Source organism: Orcinus orca, chromosome 2, assembly GCF_937001465.1.
Source record: "Orcinus orca chromosome 2, mOrcOrc1.1, whole genome shotgun sequence".
In the NCBI taxonomy this organism is placed as follows: Eukaryota; Metazoa; Chordata; class Mammalia; order Artiodactyla; family Delphinidae; genus Orcinus; species Orcinus orca.
In genome coordinates this window covers 20,203,015-20,225,606 of record NC_064560.1, presented here as the reverse complement: position 1 = coordinate 20,225,606, position 22,592 = coordinate 20,203,015, and the positions used below count along the sequence as shown (strand labels likewise).

At 37.3% G+C, this 22,592-nt stretch overlaps 1 protein-coding gene and 1 long non-coding RNA gene across 5 annotated transcripts in view; both read right to left on the bottom strand.

Moving 5' to 3' along the window:
• Positions 1–22,592, bottom strand: part of LOC125963548 (uncharacterized) — a 268,458-nt gene that overhangs the window by 150,250 nt on the left and 95,616 nt on the right. The gene's annotated exons all lie outside the window — the stretch shown is intronic.
• UPF2 (UPF2 regulator of nonsense mediated mRNA decay) overlaps positions 1–22,592 on the bottom strand; it is a 212,855-nt gene that overhangs the window by 146,740 nt on the left and 43,523 nt on the right. For all 4 annotated transcript variants that reach the window (XR_007475620.1, XR_007475621.1, XM_033439209.2 and 1 more), the window contains exons 9-13: positions 18,201–18,309; positions 9,788–9,901; positions 7,589–7,705; positions 3,013–3,198; positions 688–891 (exon numbers count right to left, since the gene is read on the bottom strand). Coding sequence is in view for 2 of the 4 variants with exons in the window: in XM_033439209.2 (XP_033295100.1) it covers positions 688–891; positions 3,013–3,198; positions 7,589–7,705; positions 9,788–9,901; positions 18,201–18,309 (730 nt within the window). In the remaining 2 variants the exon portion in view is untranslated. The remainder of the gene's footprint in view (positions 1–687; positions 892–3,012; positions 3,199–7,588; positions 7,706–9,787; positions 9,902–18,200; positions 18,310–22,592) is intronic.

Below are 22,592 nucleotides of genomic sequence, written 5' to 3'. Positions count from 1 at the left end.
TTTCCATTAAAGAATAGCAATGTGTTTGAGAAGAGGTAAAATTCCCCTATGTCACTTGACAACATCACTCACTGAACAGAGAATAAATAATGGGTTCTTTTCTAATCGGTAGTCACTTCTGGGTGTCCTTTATCTCTCTCTAAGAAATGTCTACCTTTAAAATGTTTTAATAAAAAGAACATGTTAAGTATTAAATTTAATATTAAGCTATTGTTAAATGAATTAATAGTTTATGAAACAGTTAAAATGTAATTCTCCCTATCAGCCCTCTGTGACTTATTTTCTCTGAAATCCGTGAATTAAGGAAACAACAAGCATATAGCAAGAGGGAAATTCTTACAGAAATTCTTATCAAATGATTACCAATTCTCCTAATTAATAAATTTATGAATTCCTATAATGTGAATGCCAATAGTAACCAGGAAATAATAAAAATTTACTATACTCTTCTAAAATAAGCTTAACTGGACTTGAAGAAAAGGCAAAAAATACTTCAGCATTAGCCTGAGAGAAGACTAGGAAATCTAACACAACAGGGTTTATTAAGAAATCATTATCTTCAAAAAAGTAATAGTAAATGACACCATATGGGGAAAAGAGGGTTTTCAAATCCTTATTTTTCAATAATAGGACTTAAAGGCTGTCTAAATTGTCCACAGATTCCAATTTGCTGCAGGTCTTTGTTACCTCCATTCCTAATCGAATATCTTCTAAAACTCCATCCACAACATGGATTCCAACATCCTCCTGGTAGAGCACTAGTCCTGCTAAGAGGTTGGCTACACAATGAATGCTGTTATATTTCACATTCCAGATGTTTATCATACAACAAATCACATAGTCTTTCACTTCTTGGTCCTGCCAAGGCAACTTTCGCATCTGTCTCAAAACCTAAATGAAGAGAATTTTGTTTAAATTACTAAGATAAGCACTAAGTAGTCCAAAATACCCTATAATACAAATATTTTATTATGATTGTACAGTCACAGAACTTTTGAAACGGAAAATACTCTAGAGATTCTCTACCAGCCTCTTCAACTTTAGAGATAGGAAAAATAAGATTTTTCTAATTATTGGTAAAATTTATTCACATTTTCCCTTTATCTTTCCATAACGCCCTTAAATTTCCTAGAGTTGCCAGGACTTCAATCAAGCTAACAGTATACACTCATACTCAGGTCACTGAAAGAAATACCCAAGATTTAACAAAAATAATGTTTTCTTTTGTGCATCATTTGATGTAAATAACCTCAGACACTTCTTTTTATAAATGAAAAATTTCCAATAAGGAAATAAACCCAAGGTCAACTGGTTAAAAGATCCCTTAAGATGGAGGACACAGGACTTCCCTGGTGGTCCAGTGGTTAAGACTCTGCCTTCCAGTGCATGGGGTACAGGTTCGATCACTGGACAGGGAGCTAAGATCCCACATGCCTCGAGGCCAAAAAACCAAAACATAAAACAGAAGCAATACTGTAACAAATTCAATAAAGACTTAAAAAAAAAAATGGTCCACATCAAAAAAATCTTAAAAAAAAAAAAAGATGGAGGACACAACATCAAGACTGACATCACACAGTTTCCTTGCACGTGAAGGGGGGATGATAGGCACTTACTCCATAAGTCTGGTCTAAGGGTTAGACAAGTTAAAGTGCGTGAAGTACGTAGGAATGTGTCTGGCGCATTACAAGCACCCCATAAAAGTTAGCTATTACTTTCAAAATCTCTACTGGTAATGAGATAATCAGCAGAGCTCTAGTCATCATCAAGTTCTTTCCATTTTTATTCTGAAAGAAAATGGATACTGTAGGCAGAATGTAAAGTAGTCCTTTCATCTCTACTCTATATCCACAATCCACCTTTCAAGCACTAAATATGTTCTCATATCAGCTTCAATGGAAATGTTAATGTCATCTCAAATGCATAAGCATTCCATACTTTACAAACTTTTAGCCAATTCTAAAACAGCTTTCAAATCCTGTTGTCTTAAACAACTACTGTCTCTGGATCCCTGAAGGTGGCTTCAATTTTCAAAGTTGCGCTCATTCGTCATTACCTTCTACCCTGCCCACCCATGACACATGTATTATTCCATGCCTCTTATCCTCCCCATAGGTTTCCTCTGTCCAGAAGTTAATTTGCTTCAATTTTTTTTCCTGAAAAGAAAAAAGTTCCATACCATGTTGTTTCAACTTGTAGAGTTGACCAAAAAATGTTTACTCAACATGTCTCACTTAAAAGTGAAGGTTCTAACAAGGTAACTACAATAATTAAGGTAACAGGTCAGTGGTTCTTAACCTTTTCTGGAAATTGACCCCTGCTGAGAATCTAAAGAAAGCTACAGACCCTCTTCCGGAAAAATACAGACAGGCCCAGAGATTCAATATCATTAAGTTCCAGAGGATCATGGGCCTCTTAAAGCCTACTTAAGGTTAAGAACCCCTGTACTGAAAGCAAAATATTTAAAGGCAAATTCATTACAGAACATCAGAGACAAAGTAATAGTTTCAAATATACACACAGCATTAACATCAAATTTAGAAGAATTACCATTTTAATTAGAATAAGAAGTTACTAACATAAAAGGAAAATAAAACATATGTCCCATACATTATGTATCATCGTATGAATTCCTTATTATGATGACTTGTATGGAATCAATCATAATGGAACTTGGGATTTAATCCTACCTCTCCTAAACTCCACTGCTGGGACTTTAACAATTCTGCTTCAATTTCTCCATTTACAAAATGTGAATAATGCAAACTACTTACATTTCCTATCTATACTTTGTGGGGCACTGAAGCAATTGATAAACAAGCTGATCTAGGAAAACTGAAATATATGTCCCTGACCTAAAACAATTTGGTGCAGGGCTAGAAGGAAAGTGCACTGCAATCAGTACTATTATCATCAGGACGAAAAAGAATTAATTTGGTTGAATGTTATATAAGCTTAGCACTACCACAAATCTCAAGTTGACTACTGTTCTATGATTTCATTAAGATTTACCTTCTCAGTGGTAACCTTGGAGAGATCCTTGTACAAAAGTTTCCGGACATATTCCTGGAGAGGAGGACGTTTCTTTTTCACTGTTTTTTCAGCTGGAGGTGGGTTGCAGTAGTAATATGCATTCTCCACCATTGTGACATATCTTGCATCGAGATGCATCGCTTGTTTCTTTCTCATCATTTGTTCCTAAAATAAAAAGTCTAGTCAAAATACTTTCATTCTAAGGTTTCTTTCTTCCCAACTAAAGTTCTACTCTCAGTGATAAGATTTCAAGATAAAGGGCTAGAAAAGGGAAAAAACAATTACTAGGTATTTCTAAGAGCATGCAAGCATACTAATTGTTATATCACTAATCATGTTTTTAGAACAAATTAGTCCATAACTGCTTGGTCTTATGCCTTGTCCAATAAAATACTCAAGAGAACTCTGCTACAAATATATCTTGACTTATAACTCTGCCAAACTATATGAACTCTACGTAAAACAAGGCTTATATACAAGTGACTGAAATTAAGGACCAACAATATAAATAAAGGGGTGAATGCCTCTGGCTGTTCCACACACAACAGCTGAGAATAACCTTATTCTGAGAGCTTGTGCCATCCAATGTTGTACTAGGTAAATCTGACATGTCTCTACAGACAAGGAAACTAAAAGCCCCCAGTTTCACAACTTGTCCAGAGCCCTCAGCATCAGCTCCAGGAGGTGATTAAAAGCAGTCAATCATCATCTACTTCAGGATCCTCAACCTCAGCACTACGGACGTTTTGGACTGGATAGTCTTTGTCTGGGTGTGTGGGGGGAGGGTGTTCTGTGCAGCAACCTTCACCTCTACCCACCAGATGCCAGTTGAGAACCAAAGACTGATCAGCTGAAGATCTTCAAACAGTACTCCTAGTTCTAAAAACAGCACCACACTAAGTATTAAGATTACTGAATTTATTCAGCCATTTAACATTTTACTTGGCACTTACTATGTGCCAGGCACTACACTAGGTACTGAAGTCACCAGTGAACAAGACGGACATGGCTCCTACCTTCATGAAGCCTAAGAGTTGGCGTAGGAAGACAGAATAAACAAGCCAACAAATAAACTAGCAACCTTTTAAATACTAACTGTGAATAGTGTTATGAAGGAAAATAACAAGGCCCTAAGATGGAGAGTAATGAGAGCCCACTTTAGTCAGGGTGGGCTAGGGATGGCCTCTCTGCAAAAGTGACATTTGAGTTGTGCTCTGAAGGATGACAAAAGGTTGAGAAGAGACACAGAGAGAGCACCTGAGGCAGACGCAACAGCAAGACGAGAGGCAATGAGGAGAGAAGGATCAGTTACAGGAACTACATGAAGGCAAGCGTGGCGCCAGCATGGAATGGCGTGAGATCAGTTCTAAGGAGTGAGGAGAGGCTCGGTGAGACCAGATTCTGCAGACCGACCATAGTAACAATGCTGGATTTGAAGCCTGTAGAGGGAAAGCACTGAAGAGCTTCAAGCAGGTGTCTGGACTGGGGTGGCAGGTGGTGGCGGGTGGAAGCAAGACTTCAGGCTTTGGAAAGAAGGCTGTGTCTGCAAGCTCAGGGAGGGCAGGGGCTGCAGCATGTTCACTGATGTAAACCCAGCATCTAAAACAGTGCCTGGCCTAGCACATGGGAGGCTTGCAATTAATGTTTACTAATATACAAAGTAATGAATGAATTTTTTAAAACACATTCAAATCTTTCCCATGGTCTGCCTTTCTATACACGTAAAACCATTGTATACTGGGGGAAATTCTGCTCTTTCATAAGTTCAATTATGGGTATACCAAGTTTCACAATTGTTTCTCTTGTCTATGAATCTGCTAAAGTATACACGTTGTAGCCTAGCTCCTCTCCTGACATCTATTTTATAATTTGTAAATGCTTATTAAATGTTGACTCTTCCAGACAGAGAGAACAGTTCCATGTTTAACAGAGCTAGAGATAATGACCTCACCCTGTAAGTTCTTTGAACAAAACATAACGCAACACTTAACTTTTCATTTGTACATACATAACAGTTTTAAATCAAGACTAGTTTCAACCTGTTATGTAGACCACTTTAGAACCTTCTCCCCCAACACACATACCAAACTACTTTCTTTTTTCTTTTTTGATGTGGACCAATTTTAAAGTCTTTATTGAATTTGTTACAATGTTGCTTCTGTTTTATGTTTTGGTTGTTTTTGGCCTCCAGGCATGTGGGATCTTAGCTCCCCCACCAGGGATGGAACCCACACCCCCTGCATAGGAAGGAGAAGTCTCAAGCACTGGACCACCCGGGGAAGTCCCCACACCAAACTACTTTTAACATCAGCCAAGAATAATTTTAAATGCAAACCAGTTAAAAGGTTATGTGTGTTCCCAAACAAATACGGGTACATTTTAGATCATCCCGCAAGCATTTGCGCTTCAAACCAAACCCTCCTCCTCCTCCCTCCTCCTCCTCCCTCATCTCTGTGACTGGCACCATCACCCGCTCAGATGCTCATGCTGGAATACGGGGTCTTATCTGAGGGCGCTTTCCCTTCCTCGTCCCTAGTATCTCACCATCACATCTCATCAGTTCTGCTTCCTAAAATTCTTCATACAGCCAATTATTATTCCCCACTCCCCCATCCTTACCATTTCTTCATTGTTTTCCCCGTAGGTTTTGAAAACAGCCATTTCACTGTTCTGTCTACCTCTGGCCTCAGCCACCTCAGTTATCTCCTCCACACCGACCTTCCTAAAACCATAAATCTGATCATACCTATCCTCCCTGCTTAACATCCTTCAATAGCTACTCTCTACCACTGGGGGAAAACCCTCGTTCCTTAGCACAGTGCTCATACTCGGGGCTGTGCCTACGTCTCCAGTCTTACCTGCAGCCTCTTGACTCAGTGTGTCTCTCTTCTCTGCCTCTGAGACTCAGGTGAGTCTCTAAAATAAACACCATTTTTTCCAGGAAACCTTTCCTGACATACCATGACTAGATTAAGCGCCTCTTCTATCTATACACATAATACCCTATGCTAACCCACAGTATTATATTACATCCCCCTCCCTGTGTTCCAACCGTCCATCTGTCTGGGTTATTAGACTACAAATTCCATGAGGGCAGGAACTATCTTTTTCACTTTTATATCCCAAGGGTCTGACAGAAGATTCAGACTCAATAAACACTGGGAAGCTGTTAGGGAAGATCTCTCCTGACTCATTCAGTCTGGTTTAAGTACTCCCTCCATGAGCCCATAAAATCCTCTGCATACCTCTCTCTGTTAAAGCACTTAAAATGCTACACTGGAATTAGCACTAGATATGGACCACTTTGAGGATGGCAACTATGTTTCATTTCTTTGTACTAACCACCCCCAACCAGCCATAACATCCCTGCAGAACTGAGTTCAGTGCCTAACACATAGGAGGAGCCCCAAAAGCATTATATGATAAACAAGGCTCCTATCCAGAAAGCAAGACAATCAATGATAAAGGCTAGCTGCTTTCGCTACAAGAGGGAGAAAGATCCGCTGAGCGAAGAAAACCAGTCGGGCAGGAAGAACTCTGGTTTCCATCAATGGCATAAGTATCCACACCACCACAACTAGTAAACTTTCCCTAGCAAAAAGTAAACATAGAGGGTTCAATATTACAAATAAAATATAGACATTTTTAAAACCTAAGCTTTCTTGGCATCTCTATTACATTTTCATATGCAGGTTTCATTTAACCTTACCAGCTTGAGCCAAAGAGGAGGAAGATTTTTTCTGTGTTACAATAAAAATTTGAACTTGGAATGACTATTATATGAATAAGCCTAGAGAGAATGTGGAAATAAACTCCAGGTGATGGCCTTCACATTAATATTTTTGTTCACTAGAAATAAATTCCCATATTTTTTTCATTTTAAATATTGCCAGAGAAATATTCAAGCTTACAACTAGATTCTAAAAAAATAACACACCTAGAGAAAAAGACACAATCAACACGTCCCTAAAAGCAACACTGATGTAATGACAGTCTATTCCTGGGGAGTCCTAAACCAGGGCTAATACTGACACCCTCCCCCACCACACTCTCTCCCTTGCAAAGGCTGCAGTCGAATGCATGGGTATTACCAATAAGCATACTAACTTAATTGCTTAATAAACTTGATGGCCATGCTGGCATCCTAATTAACTTAAGAAATATCTTCTCCCCCCATGTTAATTTTTCAAGCTTATGTTTTATGTTTTCCAATTTAAAAAATTTAAGCTTTATAATTTATGTGCTTATGGCACAGTAAAGATGTATCAAGAACATCCACAAAGAGGGCTCTAACACAATAGTATTCAGAGTACCTGCTCCTCTGCATCACTTGTAAAAAGTTATCTGGGGCTGAATTTAATCCCCCTTTACAATAGTGTGAACTCACTGGCAGTCAAATGAGAAAAATTCCTACAGCTCTCCAGGAACGGCTGGAGTTCTAGTTTAGGTAGAAGTGTTTAAATGGCAGAGCAAGATAAAAGGCACTGGTCAAAATTTTTAACTCCTGGAGTAAATCAAGAACCTCAACCTCTTGCTAGGATCCTCAAGCCCTTACCAAAAGTACACTGGTCCTCAGGTGAGATTCTGGAGATCTGAAAAGAAATCTTCCACATGTTTCTAGTAGGGTACATGCCATTTCAATATGGTGATGGGAAAAGTCTGATAGAAGCATCTGTAAAAATAATAATGATGAAAAACCACAAAGACAACAATTCAATCCTATTAGAGAAAGAAAACATTATACACCTAATGTGTGCAACAAGTTTTAAAATGTCACTGTAAAAAGAAGAAAAGCTAAACACAATATTGTAAATCAACTAAAAAAAAATAACCTAGTCTACTTTAGATGCCAAGCTTCATCACTGGGTATCTTTGTGTTAGGCCATAAAATTTTATCTAAAAACTTCAGGATATTTAATGTCATTCCTTTTAGATAGATATATGAAAACTAATCTATCAAAGCCCATTTTATATTTATCAGGAGATGCTATGTATTTAAGCAAATGCCACATACATAGCTAATATTTTCTAAATAGCTTTTTGGTTTTGGTTTATATGACATTTACCTTTAAACTTCTTACAACAAAAGCCTTACTGTATGAAATTTACAAACACATTACCACATTTTACTATTTATCCCCCCAATATTTTTCTGTGCATATTTTCTAAGCCAAAAAAGATTTACACATATCATTTAATAATTTGGTTTTTTTGGGCTAACATGAGTATTTTTCCACGTCTTTATTATCCTTCTATGGCATGATTTAAAGGGTGCATAGTACTTATAATATGAACTATACTAAAACTTAACTGATTCTTATTTATGGGACATCCAAATTGTTTACAATTTTTTGCTACTATAAACAATGGTGTGACAAACATTCTTGCAGATAAATTTGCGCACGTTTATGATTATTTCCTTAAAACAAATGTACAGAAATGAACCTGTGTCAAATAAATGTATATTCTTCCTATATACATCAGTAATTAATACAAAGAAATATACTAACATGTCTAAGTTGTTCATGGCATGATTCCTTTCAATGACAGCGTTGAAAAAACTTTCAAACCTCTCTTAAAATGCTGTCCAAAGTTCCCCAAATGTACTTTGTAGTCTCCTGAAATGCTCCAAGTAGGTTTAGGAGACTTAACCCCTTGAATATTTACAATGATTATTAATATTTTAAATACCTTAAGAAATCATGCAGTAAAGAAACGTGTTTAACTCAGGGTTTTCCAAATGTATTTGAACCCATGAGACCCATTTTGTGTGACATACCTAGTGATATCTCAAAGAAATTAACTTGATTAAAAATTTGTTATTGTTAGTAATGACCAATTCCAAATGTAGAAGAATTATTTCATCTATGCTGCATCAGCTTTACCACACATAACTAGTTAGTTACTAATGAATTTCTACCTTAATTCTATTGTGGACAAAAAAACATAATCTGAATAATTTCAATTTTTTGAACTTGCTGAGACTTTCTTTTTGGTTGATTTTGGTGAATCATCCATGTGCATTTGAAGAGACTATAAATTCTGATCCTGTTGGGTATAGTGTCAATTAGATTAAGGTTGTTCAATCCTGAATATACTTACTAATGTTGTCTGCCTATGCTTTCAGCTACTAAAAGGTGTTTTCAAGTCTCTCACTGTAATTATGGATTTATTTCTCTTTCCTTGTCGATTTTTTGCTTTATGTATTCTAAAAATACAGTACTGGATGCATACTGATTCAGGAAGGTAACACACTTTCCTATTAAAAGGACCTCATCATCATTATGAACTATGCTTCTTTATTTCTAATAATGCTTCATGCCTTAAAGCCTACTTTGTCTGATAATAATAAAACCAGGTGCTTTTATTTATTTATTTATTTTTAGTGCTTCCATGGTATATTTCCCCCATCTTTTTATTTTAGGCTTCCTGGTGTTAATATTTAAGGGTATCTTCCTTGCAGTCAGCATATAATATTGTTTTAATCAAGTCTTATATTCTTAAGGCTTTTACTTAATGTACTTTGTCCTTCTACATTTCATGTAATTACTGTTATAGTTCTATTTGTGTCTACCATCTTATTATTTGTTCTCTATTTTGCTCATCTGTTTATTGTTCCTTTTTACTCCTCTTTTGTCTTCCTATAGATTAATCAAATATTTCTTAATTACATCATTTCCCAGCACTTACAAACTGAAGCATTAAAACTTTAGATGTGTCTATTAAAAAATATTTCAAATGATTCACTACTAACCTTCAAACAATGCAGTGTATCATTTTTTGTGAACATCTTAAACTTAGTGAGTTCTCCAATAAAACGAACAGTTTTGTTCTTTGTTTCAATATTGATCTGGTCCTTTTTTCGTACCTACAAATTAAGAGAAGAGACATTGCTTAAATAATTAACACTTTGAAATCTGTGATAAGAATTGTTATTTTAATAAGACTGAATTCACTCTAGATATTTTAAATAAATTTGGGTATAATTTCTTGCTATATTCAAATTATCTTAAGTTAAAGCAAAATAAGCTCTGTGGAACACCAGTGCCAGGACATGCTTTGCAAAACTGTTTCAAACAGTTTGGGGAAACAATGCATTTCACCAGCCTTAAGAGGTTCTCATATAAAGAAACCTGTTTAACTTAATTCAATGTTTCTCAAATTTATTTGGCAACATAAACCCCTTTTGAAATGGTAACAACGACTAGTTTGTTAAATTAATATTATAAGGAATACACTTTAGGAAATGCTGCTTTAAAAATAATAAACACCAAGAGCTCACTTAAGCAAAAATATTAAGGCTCAGTTAGTATAATTATGAACTATATACATTTTTTATTGTAAATTCATTAGTACAATGAAATTTCCAATACAATCACTATTTTTTATCAACAGTCACAGTCGCATATCAAAGTTCAAATCCTTTGCAAATATAAGCCCTCTACTTAGGCACACATTTCAAGCAATATTGAACATAACAAAATCCTATTACAACAGTACCATGTGAACAGACACGTCACGATAAATGTAATTGGATTTAACCTCAGAATTACAATTTCACCAGAAAACCAAACCTGTAGTCTAGAAGCCTTTTCTATGAACAACAATAACAATAATATGGTAGTGCTTTGAACTAGTTTAGTGTTCCTTATTTTTTCAGAGTACTATCCTATCTTATTTGTTCCACATAACAACACTCTGAGAAAGGAGCAAAAGCTGTATAATTCTGATTTAATAGTTAAAACAACAACAGTAGAAGAACGCAAAGCTGTCAAATGACCTGACCAAGGATCAGTACCAAAACCCCAGACTCTAAACTCATACTTGAGAATTCCACTGCTCTATCAGGTGCTGGGATTCAAAGTAAGTCCAAACCTCACCCGCATCTGGACAATTAGTAACAATCTTTTACGTAAGGATTAAACTTCTACATAGACAGCCTACACTTAATGGAATTTGTCATCTTCCTTTTTAAGGACCTACTTTCTATAGCAAACAAAGGTAGGTGCTCACTTTTTAGATCTTCAGTAATAATTTTTGAACAAAACCATGTTTACTCACTTAAAAAATCAGAGGAAATTAGAAACTCACTCTAACTATATTTAATCTAAGGCATCAATAAAACTGCAACTAAAAATAAAATCACAAAAACTCAACTTACAGAACTTTAATCACATCATTCAAGCATACAAAATAGCTTTGAGATTAGAGACAAATAGAAAAAAACTAGAACTAGATTCTAGTTTAATTAGTCTATTAAACAAACTAATATTGAATAAATTTGACTATTTATTCTAGCCTTGTAATTTAGCCTTCATAAAGGTGTTTTCACAAATAGGTGTTTGATAAGTACTGCATACTGAAAGCTCCTCTTGGAACGTCCCTGGTGGCGCAGTGGTTAAGAATCCGCCTGCTAGGGCTTCCCTGGTGGCGCAGTGGTTGAGAGTCCGCCTGTCGATGCAGGGGACATGGGTTCGTGCCCCGGTCCGGGAAGATCCCACATGCCACGGAGCGGCTGGGCCCGTGAGCCATGGCCACTGAGCTTGTGCGTCCGGAGACTGTGCTCCGCAACGGGAGAGGCCGCAACAGTGAGAGGCCCGTGTACCGCAAAAAAAAAAAAAAAAAGAATCCGCCTGCCAATGTAGGGGCCACGGGTTCGAGCCCTGGTCAGTGAAGATCCCATATGCTGCGGAACAACTAAGACCGTGCGCCACAACTACTGAAGCCCGCACGCCTACAGCGTGTGCTCCACAACAAAAGAAGCCACCGCGATGAGAAGCCCGCGCACCACAATGAAGAGTAGACCCCGCTTGCTGCAACTAGAGAAAGCCTGCGTGCAGCAACGAAGATCCAAGGCAGCCAAAAATAAATAAGTAAATTTATATATTAAAAAAAGAGCTCCTCTTATTAATTTATCTTATTTTGTGAACTCTGAGGCAAGTTTAATCTACACTCTAGATTAAGAGGGTAGACTCTGGACCAGATCTGCTAGGTTTAATTCCCAGCTTTATCACTTACTGTTACTTAAACTCTGTGCCTCAATTTCCTCATCTATAAAATGGAACTAATGAAAGTAACCTATATCATACGGTTGTGAGTCTTCATTAAGTGAACTGATACAAAGCACAATCAATAGTAACTGGGACCACGAAGAGTTCACTAAGTATTAGCCATTATTAATATTATCCACATTTGTACATTGTATCGCTAATACATTGACACAAAATCAATATTCACTGAGTGAACAAATTAATGAAAATGCTTAATGTTTATATACATATTGTAGTGACGTGAAAGAGTAAAAGGTCTACAGTCACAACACCTGAGATCCTGTGGTCATTTCATGCCATTTGGGGTGGGGGTAGGGGTATATAATCTTGGACAATTCATATAAAACTCCCTGAACCTACTGGCTCACTTGGTAAAATAAGGATAAAAATAAGGATGATGATGATGGGGCAGTAATGATGATAACTATACTTCACTTGATACTAAGCAATTAATGTCTAGGACAAAAGAGTATACAAACTTTAAAATGATGCTTGAGAAGTGTTTTAAATGATGCTGTAAAATACTTCTGAGTGAGAAATAAAAGTGGGAAATTGTACATAAAATATAAAAGCATCCATAAAAAAACTACAGAAGAAAAAAAGTAAAGAAAATATACTAAAATATTAACAAGGTTTGCTTTAAGTGATGAAATTATGAGGTTCCCCCTTCTTTCTTTCTTCTTTATATATTTTCTAAATCACCCACAATGAGCATGTGTTTCTTTTACAGTTAAAGAAATGTAGAAGTAGAAAAAGGATAAAGAAGCATTTCAAAAATGATATACTGAAGCTGAATCTTTAGAGGGAGTAGGGCTGGGAAATACATATACATGTTTTTAACAGTCTCCCTGGGTGATTCTGGATGCACAAGCTCTGAACAACTGTGCTGTGGAGAGCATACAATTTAAGTATTACTGAGCATCACAATTACAAAAACACATAACATAGTGTATCATTCACAATTATTCCTAAATATTATTGAGGTTAAGGAGGTACAATCTAACTAACATGACAAGATTGTAGAATTTTTAAATGAAGTATTAGAAATCAATTATCTCACTCCCTCATTTTCAGATGAAAAAACTGAAGGCTTTTCAAAAGACTGTGACATAAAAAACAGACTAACTTATTCTGACTCCTCATTTAATATTTTCCAATCTCATGTGTTGACTCTTTATGATCAAATGGTATGTCAAACACTTCTGCAAAAGTAAATACAGATGAATTAACAATGTAAAATTTTCTATATATTTTTAGTTCAATAATGTCTCAGATTTTACTTACATAATCAAATTTAGCAAAAATGCTGCTTACAACTCATTTATTAATAACAGCTGGAATTGAGATTACTCAAATAACTGAATTCATATACATTAATAAAAACTCTTCAAATATGTCAAGATACAAAAGTAAGAATTTCCAAGGCCTCTCATTCATTATTCCCCTGGAGGAAGAACCCTTTGTCCCAAACCAGCCCCTCTATAACTTCACCCAAATATTATATTTTCTGTCCTCCATAATTTGCTCATTTTGTTTTACATAAACATTCAATCATTCAACTAATTTTTTGGAAAATCCACTATACTCTAAACACTAAGTAGGCACTGGGTTTATAAATAAGTAAATTTGCCTTCAAAGAAACTTATTTATTTTATTCTAGGGACTACTGATCTCCAAAGTAGGGAGGGCAAGACTCTTCATCTACTGGGGTGTGGGGAAAAAGAAATGTTGAAACATCTATTTATGTTTTTGTTTTTTATCTCATACTTTTAAAGTTATTTTTGTATGTTTTATGATATACATGAAATATCTGGTAGAATTACAAATGCATATAATTTATAAATAAATATGCCTATACTGGGATATGTGGTCAACTTATTTTACCAACAGAGAGGCTTGATCAAAAAAGTTAGAAGACCACTGATTTCAAAAATGTCAATCAGTGAGGGTGATATGGCTACATTTAAATAAAAGTTGTCTTCTCCATTATTAAAGAAGTAGGCCTTGCTAAAAATGTGGAGGACACAGAAAACTAGAAAGGAAAAAAATTTCGCATAACCCCACTATCCAAAGACAGCCACTGGTAGCATACTGATATACAATTTTTTCTAGTCTTTACTTGCCAAGAATTTTAACATAACTATAAATTTATTATGTGTAAGATTTTAGAGCTTGCTTTTTTTCCCCTTAAAAAAAGCACTTTCGTAGAGAATGGACTTGAGGACACGGGGAGGCGGAAGGGTAAGCTGGGACGAAGTGAGACAGTGGCATGGACATATATACACTACCAAATGTAAAACAGATAGCTAGTGGGAAGCAGCTGCATAGCACAGGGAGAGCAGCTCGGTGCTTTCTGACCACCTAGAGGGGTAGGATAGAAAGGATAGCGGGGAGACGCAAGAGGGAGGAGATATGGGGTTATATGTGTATGTGTAGCTGATTCTCTTTGTTATAAAGCAGAAAGTAACACACCATTGTAAAGCAATTATACTCCAATAAAAATGTTTAAAAAAAAGCACTTTATGATTTGAAAACTTTTTGGTAAATAAGACTTTCTAATGGTTCTATATCATTTCAGCATTGTGATTATATGACCATTTTCTTAATCCATTTTTGGACTTCTAGATTATTTTCCTTTTTTTCCCTATTACAATTCATGATGTGAACAAAGCTTTTGGGGGTACTTAGGATTGTTTACTTGGGACAGATTCCCAGAGTTGTCCACTATATGAATGCCTCTAAGGATCTTGAAACATACTGCCAAATTCCTTCTCCAAATTCCAATCTCAAGTATATGTGATGGTTTCTCATTGTTATTACCTTCACTAACCTGTTAGTCAAATTAGCAAATCCGTTGCTTTAACTAGAATTTCTTTGACTACCAGGTGAGATTTCATACTGTTTTGCTAACCAGCGTTATTTCTCAGGTGAGGTTCTTAAGCACGGGACAAATAGGATCAATTGTGACGATATGTTGGAGCGGGATAGAAGCCAGAGATGGGAAACCTGGTGAAACAGCTATTCTCCTAATTCACGCTACAGAGAGTGAAAGACAGCGGCACTGGGAATGAAGGAGAGACGCTAGCCTTGAGGAGGTGTTTTAGCAGATATATCAATAGAATTTGACAAATTTGGCTCCCGAATGTCAGAGGGGCGAAAGTAGATGTAGTTCCCTCAGTGAGTAGATAAAATATATTGCAAATTTATAGGGAGAATATAGAATCCGGTATAAGAAAGTGAAGGATAAAGGCATTTTTGAGAAGAAAATGAGTTTTATGAATGGATTTAGCTAAAAGTACATGAGAACTTATTAAGCACCAGGAGAGAGGTTCTGGCAAGAGATATATACGTGAGGCTGCTGGGAAACAGATGCCACCTGAACCCCAGGTAAATTGTGTTCCATCATAAAGGAGGGTGAAGGAAGTAAGTCTGGGGAAGGAACACCAACATATAAACTCAGCTGGAAAACAGAGCAAAGGATATTGAGGAGAGTAGTCATAAGCGAGAAGCAGGAGAGAGTGGTGGTAGAGAAGAGGTAATTATTATTATAATGACATCTGTGTGATAAGCTTTATATGAATTATCTCGTTTAATCAGTAAGAACAATCTCATTTAAAAAGATACAAATTGGGACTTCCCTGGTGGTGCAGTGAAGAAGAAGAATCCGCCTGCCAATGCAGGGGACACAGGTTCGAGCCCTGATCCAGGAAGATCCCACATGCCACAGAGCAACTAAGCTCATGTGCCACAACTACTGAGCCTGCACTCTAGAGCCTGCGAGCCACAACTACTGAGCCCACGTGCCACAACTACTGAAGCCCTCGCGCCTAGAGCCCGTGCTCTGCAACGAGAAGCCACCGCAATGAGAAGCCCACGCACCGCAACGAAGAGTAGCCCTCGCTTGCCGTAACTAGAGAAAGCCCACGCGCAGCAACGAAGACCCAACGCAGCCAAAAATAAATAAATAAATAAATTTATTAAAATACAAATTATCCCACTTAACAAGCAAGGAAATCGAGGCATGGAGCACTTAAGTAACTTGGCCAAAGTTACAATGCTAGTATGTGGTAGAGTCAGAATGAGTTTCCTAAAAGGCAGGAGAGTCCAGCAATTCAGAATCTGCAGGGACATCAACTAGGATGAGGCGATTAGGAGGACACTGGTGGTTTCTGCCAGGGCGCTATGATGGTAAAACAAAGGGTAAACGTCAGAAGTGCAAGAGACACGTATACTCTACAACATCAAACAAGAAGGAAATGAAAGAGGACGGGGGGAGAGGTGCAGTTGAGGAAAGTTTTCCTGTTTTTATTTTAAGGATGGGAGAGTGCTGAGCACATTTTTTGCCTGATAAAAAGTCAATGGCAAAGTCTGCAGATTTGAGGGTGGGAAAGGCTAGACCCTGGAGGAAGCAGAGGTGATCAATGACATCAAGTGCCCTCTCTTCTCTCCCCTGAGAATAGCAGTTCCCAAATATACTCTGGAATCCTGATACTCTTCTAGTTGTAATGAAACCTTACAACAATAACAAAAATGCCAATTCCCTCAACTCTCACCCCAATTTTCAAAGATGGGATGGGAAGTACACATGAACAGAATTTTCTTAATTTTAGGTTTCTCACCAAAAGCACTAATTATGCTTGGTCCAGCAACTCATGGTTTGTTTGACTGTGGTTTGGTGGAGGGGTGTACGCATGTAACTCATACAATGCAGTCATACTGCCTGCTAGTAAAACAGTGTCTTGTCTGTATCTGTATGATGGGATTAAAATACCAACAATATGACTTCAGACGCATCTGCCCCCGAACTAGCAGCATGTAAACACTGTGTCTTTTGAGTGACTGTATATTCAGCCCCTTCCAGGAGGCTCACAGTGCTCATTACCCTATTAAAGCTTTGAGAATTCTTACCATAAAACAAAAGCAAAACGGTTTAACTTTCTGGATTTCAGTGTTTCCAAACTTCTCTAGACATAGAAACCTGTCCTTGATTAATATTATCTATGAAAGTCTGAAACACACTTCAGCAAAAAAGCTGGCCCAGAAAAATCTTACCCACAAATCTCATACTAACAAATTAACACTCATGGCAAGAAGCCTTTAGAGACCATTCCACCCCTCACACAGACTTTTGCTTCCCCTGGACTCAAGGCACTGACTCTCCAACAATTCATTTGGCAATTAAACATGCACTTCCTTATAATATCAAATTTATTTAGGGTTTAAATTTTTATTTCACTCTTGCTTTTATAAGCATTTAGGCCTTATCTTCCCAATTACATCATGAGATTCCTGACCTCAGGAATTATGTCTGTTCTGGTGCTCAGCCATACTACCGATTTGTGTATAGCCAGTGCAATGAAATGCAAATTGAGCAGAGCAAACATTTATCTGCATTCCAAGCAACTTGCTATATAAAGCTAAATTTTACAAACACAATTTTTCCATGGGCGTACATGAACACTTGCATTTCATGTCTTTTCAAATTCTACCAATGTTCACTTTCAGTCACTGCTAAGGTATCCTTTTACTCCTTTCAAGCCTGTATCCACAAGATGGTGGGGTAACATGGGTTTGGGAGAACCACTCATAGGCACTCTATTAAGAATCTTTCTTCAAGCTAAGGATTCTTAAGGCAAGAATCAATAAAAACATGGTCTATGACAGCATTCACTGAGATCAGAGCATTTACGCAACTTCGTGTGCCCCAAACGTTGGACCCCCAACACCTGAACAGGCATCCTACAGGCACTGTGTGCCCTGACTTGTCATGGCCAATCTTATGTTTCTTCGGGGAACACCAATGAGGCCTGCTGGCTCTCTTGACCTTGGAGAATGTTTTTACTTTACAAAAGCAAGAAGTGCAGACCCTACAATGGGAAAACAAGGTAGCAGCAACAGCTCATCTCCAAATTGGAATAGCATTTATCAATTTCAAGCTTTGCTGAGTAGATTTACATTTAAAAAATTTAGAAGTCCATACATTCTGAACTGTTATACCACTATCAAGTTTCAAAATGTGCTTACCAATAAAATAATCATATTTTTAAACTAAAGAATCCTCACTCATAAGTGTGTGTATATATATATATATAACAAAATAAATGCTTAAATACATACATGAAATCTGAAATCCCCCCTCAGCATGGAACAAAGATCCTCTGCTACATCAGACATGCAGGGATGCAATGTAGCAACCAATCTTGCATAAAATGGTAGCAAATCCAACCTGCAAAAGTTACATGTGATATGTGTAAAAGGAAAGACACACCAGAAATAACTCATTTTAAAATTTAAACTTTCTCAGATATATTCACACATTAAATGATTATAAAAACTAATAATAATCATACAGACATGCCTATGTATTGCCATTATAATGAAGTATTTGGAAATTCAATTTGCCTTGTGAAAGTTTATTAATAATATGGTATTTTCCATTCAGTACATTTACTGCACATTTGCAATTTCCATCGAGTACTCAATTTTGATAAAATATGAAATACCAAGCAAAGAAAACATGGCTTAAAGTTTTAATCACATAATTACTGAGTAAATAAACAAAGATAACAAACAGTATAAAACAATCCTTTTAAACAATTTCCTTCATTTATCCATGGATAAGTTATTTCAAAGCTTCAATGTAAAGTAAAAGGGTAACCAATAACCAAAAGGGTATCTAAGAAGTCAAAAAAAATAATAATCACAAAACCCACACACTAACTTATTCTGCCCATTATAGAACCCACTCAGATTCTCCCACGGGGCTTCTCAACTCTTACTCAAGACAATAAACGCAAATCTGCATTTCCTCATGTTGCTGTCCCCTTTCATCATCAGAGCACTTTCTCATCAAATTTGGATGCAACTCCAGATGCCAGGACTCCAGGCAGCCACTACTAATCAGAATCAACACACAAGCTAAAAATTTATTTTCCATTCCTGCCACAGACATTATTTTATAAAACTTGATTATCCAATGATTCAACACTCAGCAGACCAGACTCTGAAGATGAGAAGCTGTGAGGAACTAATAAAAGCAGCTGCACTGACAGCAGCAAGTAATGGGAGCTGACAGGGAGGAAGGAAGCAAAAAACTAGAAAAATTCAAAGCAAGAGCTCAAAAACTACAACAACCCGCAGCCATTTAGAACAGACAAATAATTCTACAAGTCTTACATATCCCTGAATATATCATTATACTACAGAACATGAAAATGGTGTGATCATCAGAGAAAACTCTGCCTACCATGAAAGGCTGAGAATTAGACCTGGAAAATTCAGAAGGGACATAGTGAAGGAAGGAAGAATGGACAGAAATTTGAAAGGTGGAGTCAAGGAGAGGAAAGTGCTCAAATTCATGCCTAAGAGCCTCAAAAATTTTGTATTCCTCTTTGAGCATTATAATTTCCTTTAAAACTTATCACGTATTTTTCTTACCAAGGTGCCAGGCCCTGTCCTAGGCAACCAATCTCCATTATTTATCTTGTTGATACTGATAACCACCCCATCAGGTAGACATTATAATCACCATTTCAGAAATAAGACTACAGAGGTTGCGAGAAGTCAAGAATGTGGTGGCTCTGTAAAAGTACCTCAAAAAATTTTAAATGCATTATACCCTTCTTTAAAGAAATGAGAAGTACAGTCCGTTATGTAAAGAGCTGAATCAAAACATTTAGTGTTAAGCCTTATTTTAAATGTTTCTTTAAATTATTTTAAAAGTTTTATCAATTGAAGGTTAAGTTCCTGTCACACAGAAAATGCACACATGTGGGTCACATTACTCATTGTTGATGTTACAAAAAAGAGGTATCCTGTAAGACACTCTCACAAATATGTAATAATTTTCTTAACGTCTGCTAGTGTGGGGAAAAAAAAAGCCTAGGGCAACTGCACACGTAATTTTCATGCATAATAGATGGATTCATACTAATACCAAATTTACTTTCTAAACTTTCAAACTTTAGTTAGAATATTATATTTTAATATATTATTATATTTTAGTTGGAACGTTAGCTTTTTCATATCCACTTTAGCAAAAAATACTTTTTTTCTCAGTTCATGATCAATTACAAATATAGGACTTTAAACCTATGCCCCAGGTTCTACCCCTCCCAACTGCCACAACTACAGGTCAGAAAAATAAGACTCAAGAGTTGAGGTCATGGGATAACAAAGAGTAATGCACTGGGAGTCGAGAGGCTCAGGCTCTAATTCTCTCAAACAGCACTTCTGTGACCTCATGAATTGACCTGACCTCATCTCCTACTATCCTGTCCAGTCTCACCGGACCCCCAGTAATCCTCAGAGCCTCAGCACTGGCTCTTCTCAGTAGCTGGAGTCTGCTTTCCCCAAATATCTCTGCCACTTACTCCCTCACAAAGGTCAAGTCTTAGTTCCAATGACATCCCCTCCATGAGACCCATTCTGAATACAACATTGAAACTGCAAATCCATCCCACCCCCCAGCCCCTTACCCTGCACTATTATTTTTTAAATAGAGTTTATCACCTTCTAACGTATATAATTTACTTGTTCATAGGTGCTTGATAGATATTTCTTACTGTCAGCTTTTATTCTAAACTATTCTTCATATTAATGAAATATCATCCAATTTTTATAAGAATAATATTAAATTTAATCAACTTTTATATTTTATCAAACAAGCACTAGTTTATCAAGTATCTTTTTTTAAATTTATTTATTTATTTATTTTTGGCTGAGTTGGGTCTTTGTTTCTGCGTGCGGGCTTCCCCTAGTTGCAGTGAATGGGGGCTACTCTTTGCTGTGGTGCATGGGCTCTAGGCACGCAGGCTTCAGTAGTTGTGGCATGTGGGCTCAGTAGTCGTGGCTGGCGGGCTCTAGAGTGCAGGCTCAGTAGTTGTGGCACACGGGCTTAGCTGCTGCTCAGCATGTGGGATCTTCCAGGACCAGGGCTCGAATCTGTGTCCCCTGCATTGGCAGGCGGATTCTTAACCACTGCGCCACCAGGGAAGCCCTATCAAATATCTTTTATGCAGTCAATGGGATAATCATATAGTTTATTTTCCCTACTGGTGTTACATATATTAATAAGTTTCCTGGGCTTCCCTGGTGGCACAGTTGTTGAGTCCACCTGCCGATGCAGGGAACACGGGTTCGTGCCCCGGTCCGGGAAGATCCCACATGCTGCAGAGCGGCTGGGCCCGTGAGCCATGGCCTCTGAGCCTGCGTGTCCGGAGCCTGTGCTCCGCAACGGGAGAGGCCACAACAGTGAGAGGCCCGCGTACCGCAAAAAAATAAAAATAAAAAATAAGTTTCCTGTTTAAAGTAGCTTTTCATTCCTAAGATCAATCCTCTTTGATCATGCTGGATGTTTGTTTTTAATATACTATTAAATATAATTTGTTAGTATTTTACTTAGAATTTTTATATCGACATTAAAAAGTGAGACCGGTCCACACTTTTAACATCCTCGCTCTTTTTTTTGTTAAGATTTTGCCTATTTCTTCATATTATGAAATGGGAAGTTCTCCTTCCTATGCTCTGGAAAAAACGATACAGCAAAGAAATTACTCTGATAATTTTTTACATTTTCTTCCATAATCACTGGTCTATTTAATTTTGTCTTGATTGAATCAAGTTTGAAAATGTGTATTTTTTCCAAAAAAATTACTTGTTTCACTGAGGTTTTCAAGTGGTTTTTTTAAACTTCTAGTATATCATCTGGCTTATTCTTAAACTTTTTAATGTTTTCTTTATATTTTCTAAATGGTTCTCTACCTGGATTTTTTTTTTAAGAATTATCTTCTGAGTTTACAAAATTAATATTAATCTTTTTTTTTTTTTTTTTTTTTTTGCGGTACACGGGCCTCTCCCGTTGCGGAGCACAGGCTCCGGGCGCGCAGGCTCAGCGGCCATGGCTGACGGGCCCAGCCGCTCCGCGGCATGTGGGATCTTCCCGGACCGGGGCACGAACCCGTGTCCCCTGCATCTGCAGGCAGACTCTCAACCACTGTGCCACCAGGGAAGCCCAATATTAATCTTGATTGTCTTTTTCAATGTATTTTTCAACAAAATTTGAGATTATAGGGCTTCCCTGGTGGCGCACTGGTTGAGAGTCTGCCTGCAGATGCAGGGGACACGGGTTCGTGCCCCGGTCCGGGAAGATCCCACATGCCGCGGAGCGGCTGGGCCCGTCAGCCATGGCCGCTGAGCCTGCGCGCCCGGAGCCTGCGCGCCCAGAGACTGTGCTCCGCAGCGGGAGAGGCCACAGCAATAAGAGGCCCGCGTACCGCAAAAAAAAAAAAAAAAATTGAGATTATAACACGTAGAAGAAAAAAATTTTAATCAAACTATGTCATTTCCTTTTTTCTTCTTTTCCTGGTCAAGTCACCTATACTTTGCTTCATTTTTTTTATTCTTCCAATTGGCTCAATCTATTGATACTTCAAAGCTTTTTCCCAGCCCCCAAAGAAAGGTGGATAGAGCCACCTTTTAAAGTAAAGCAGCCTGTGTTATCCATGCAGA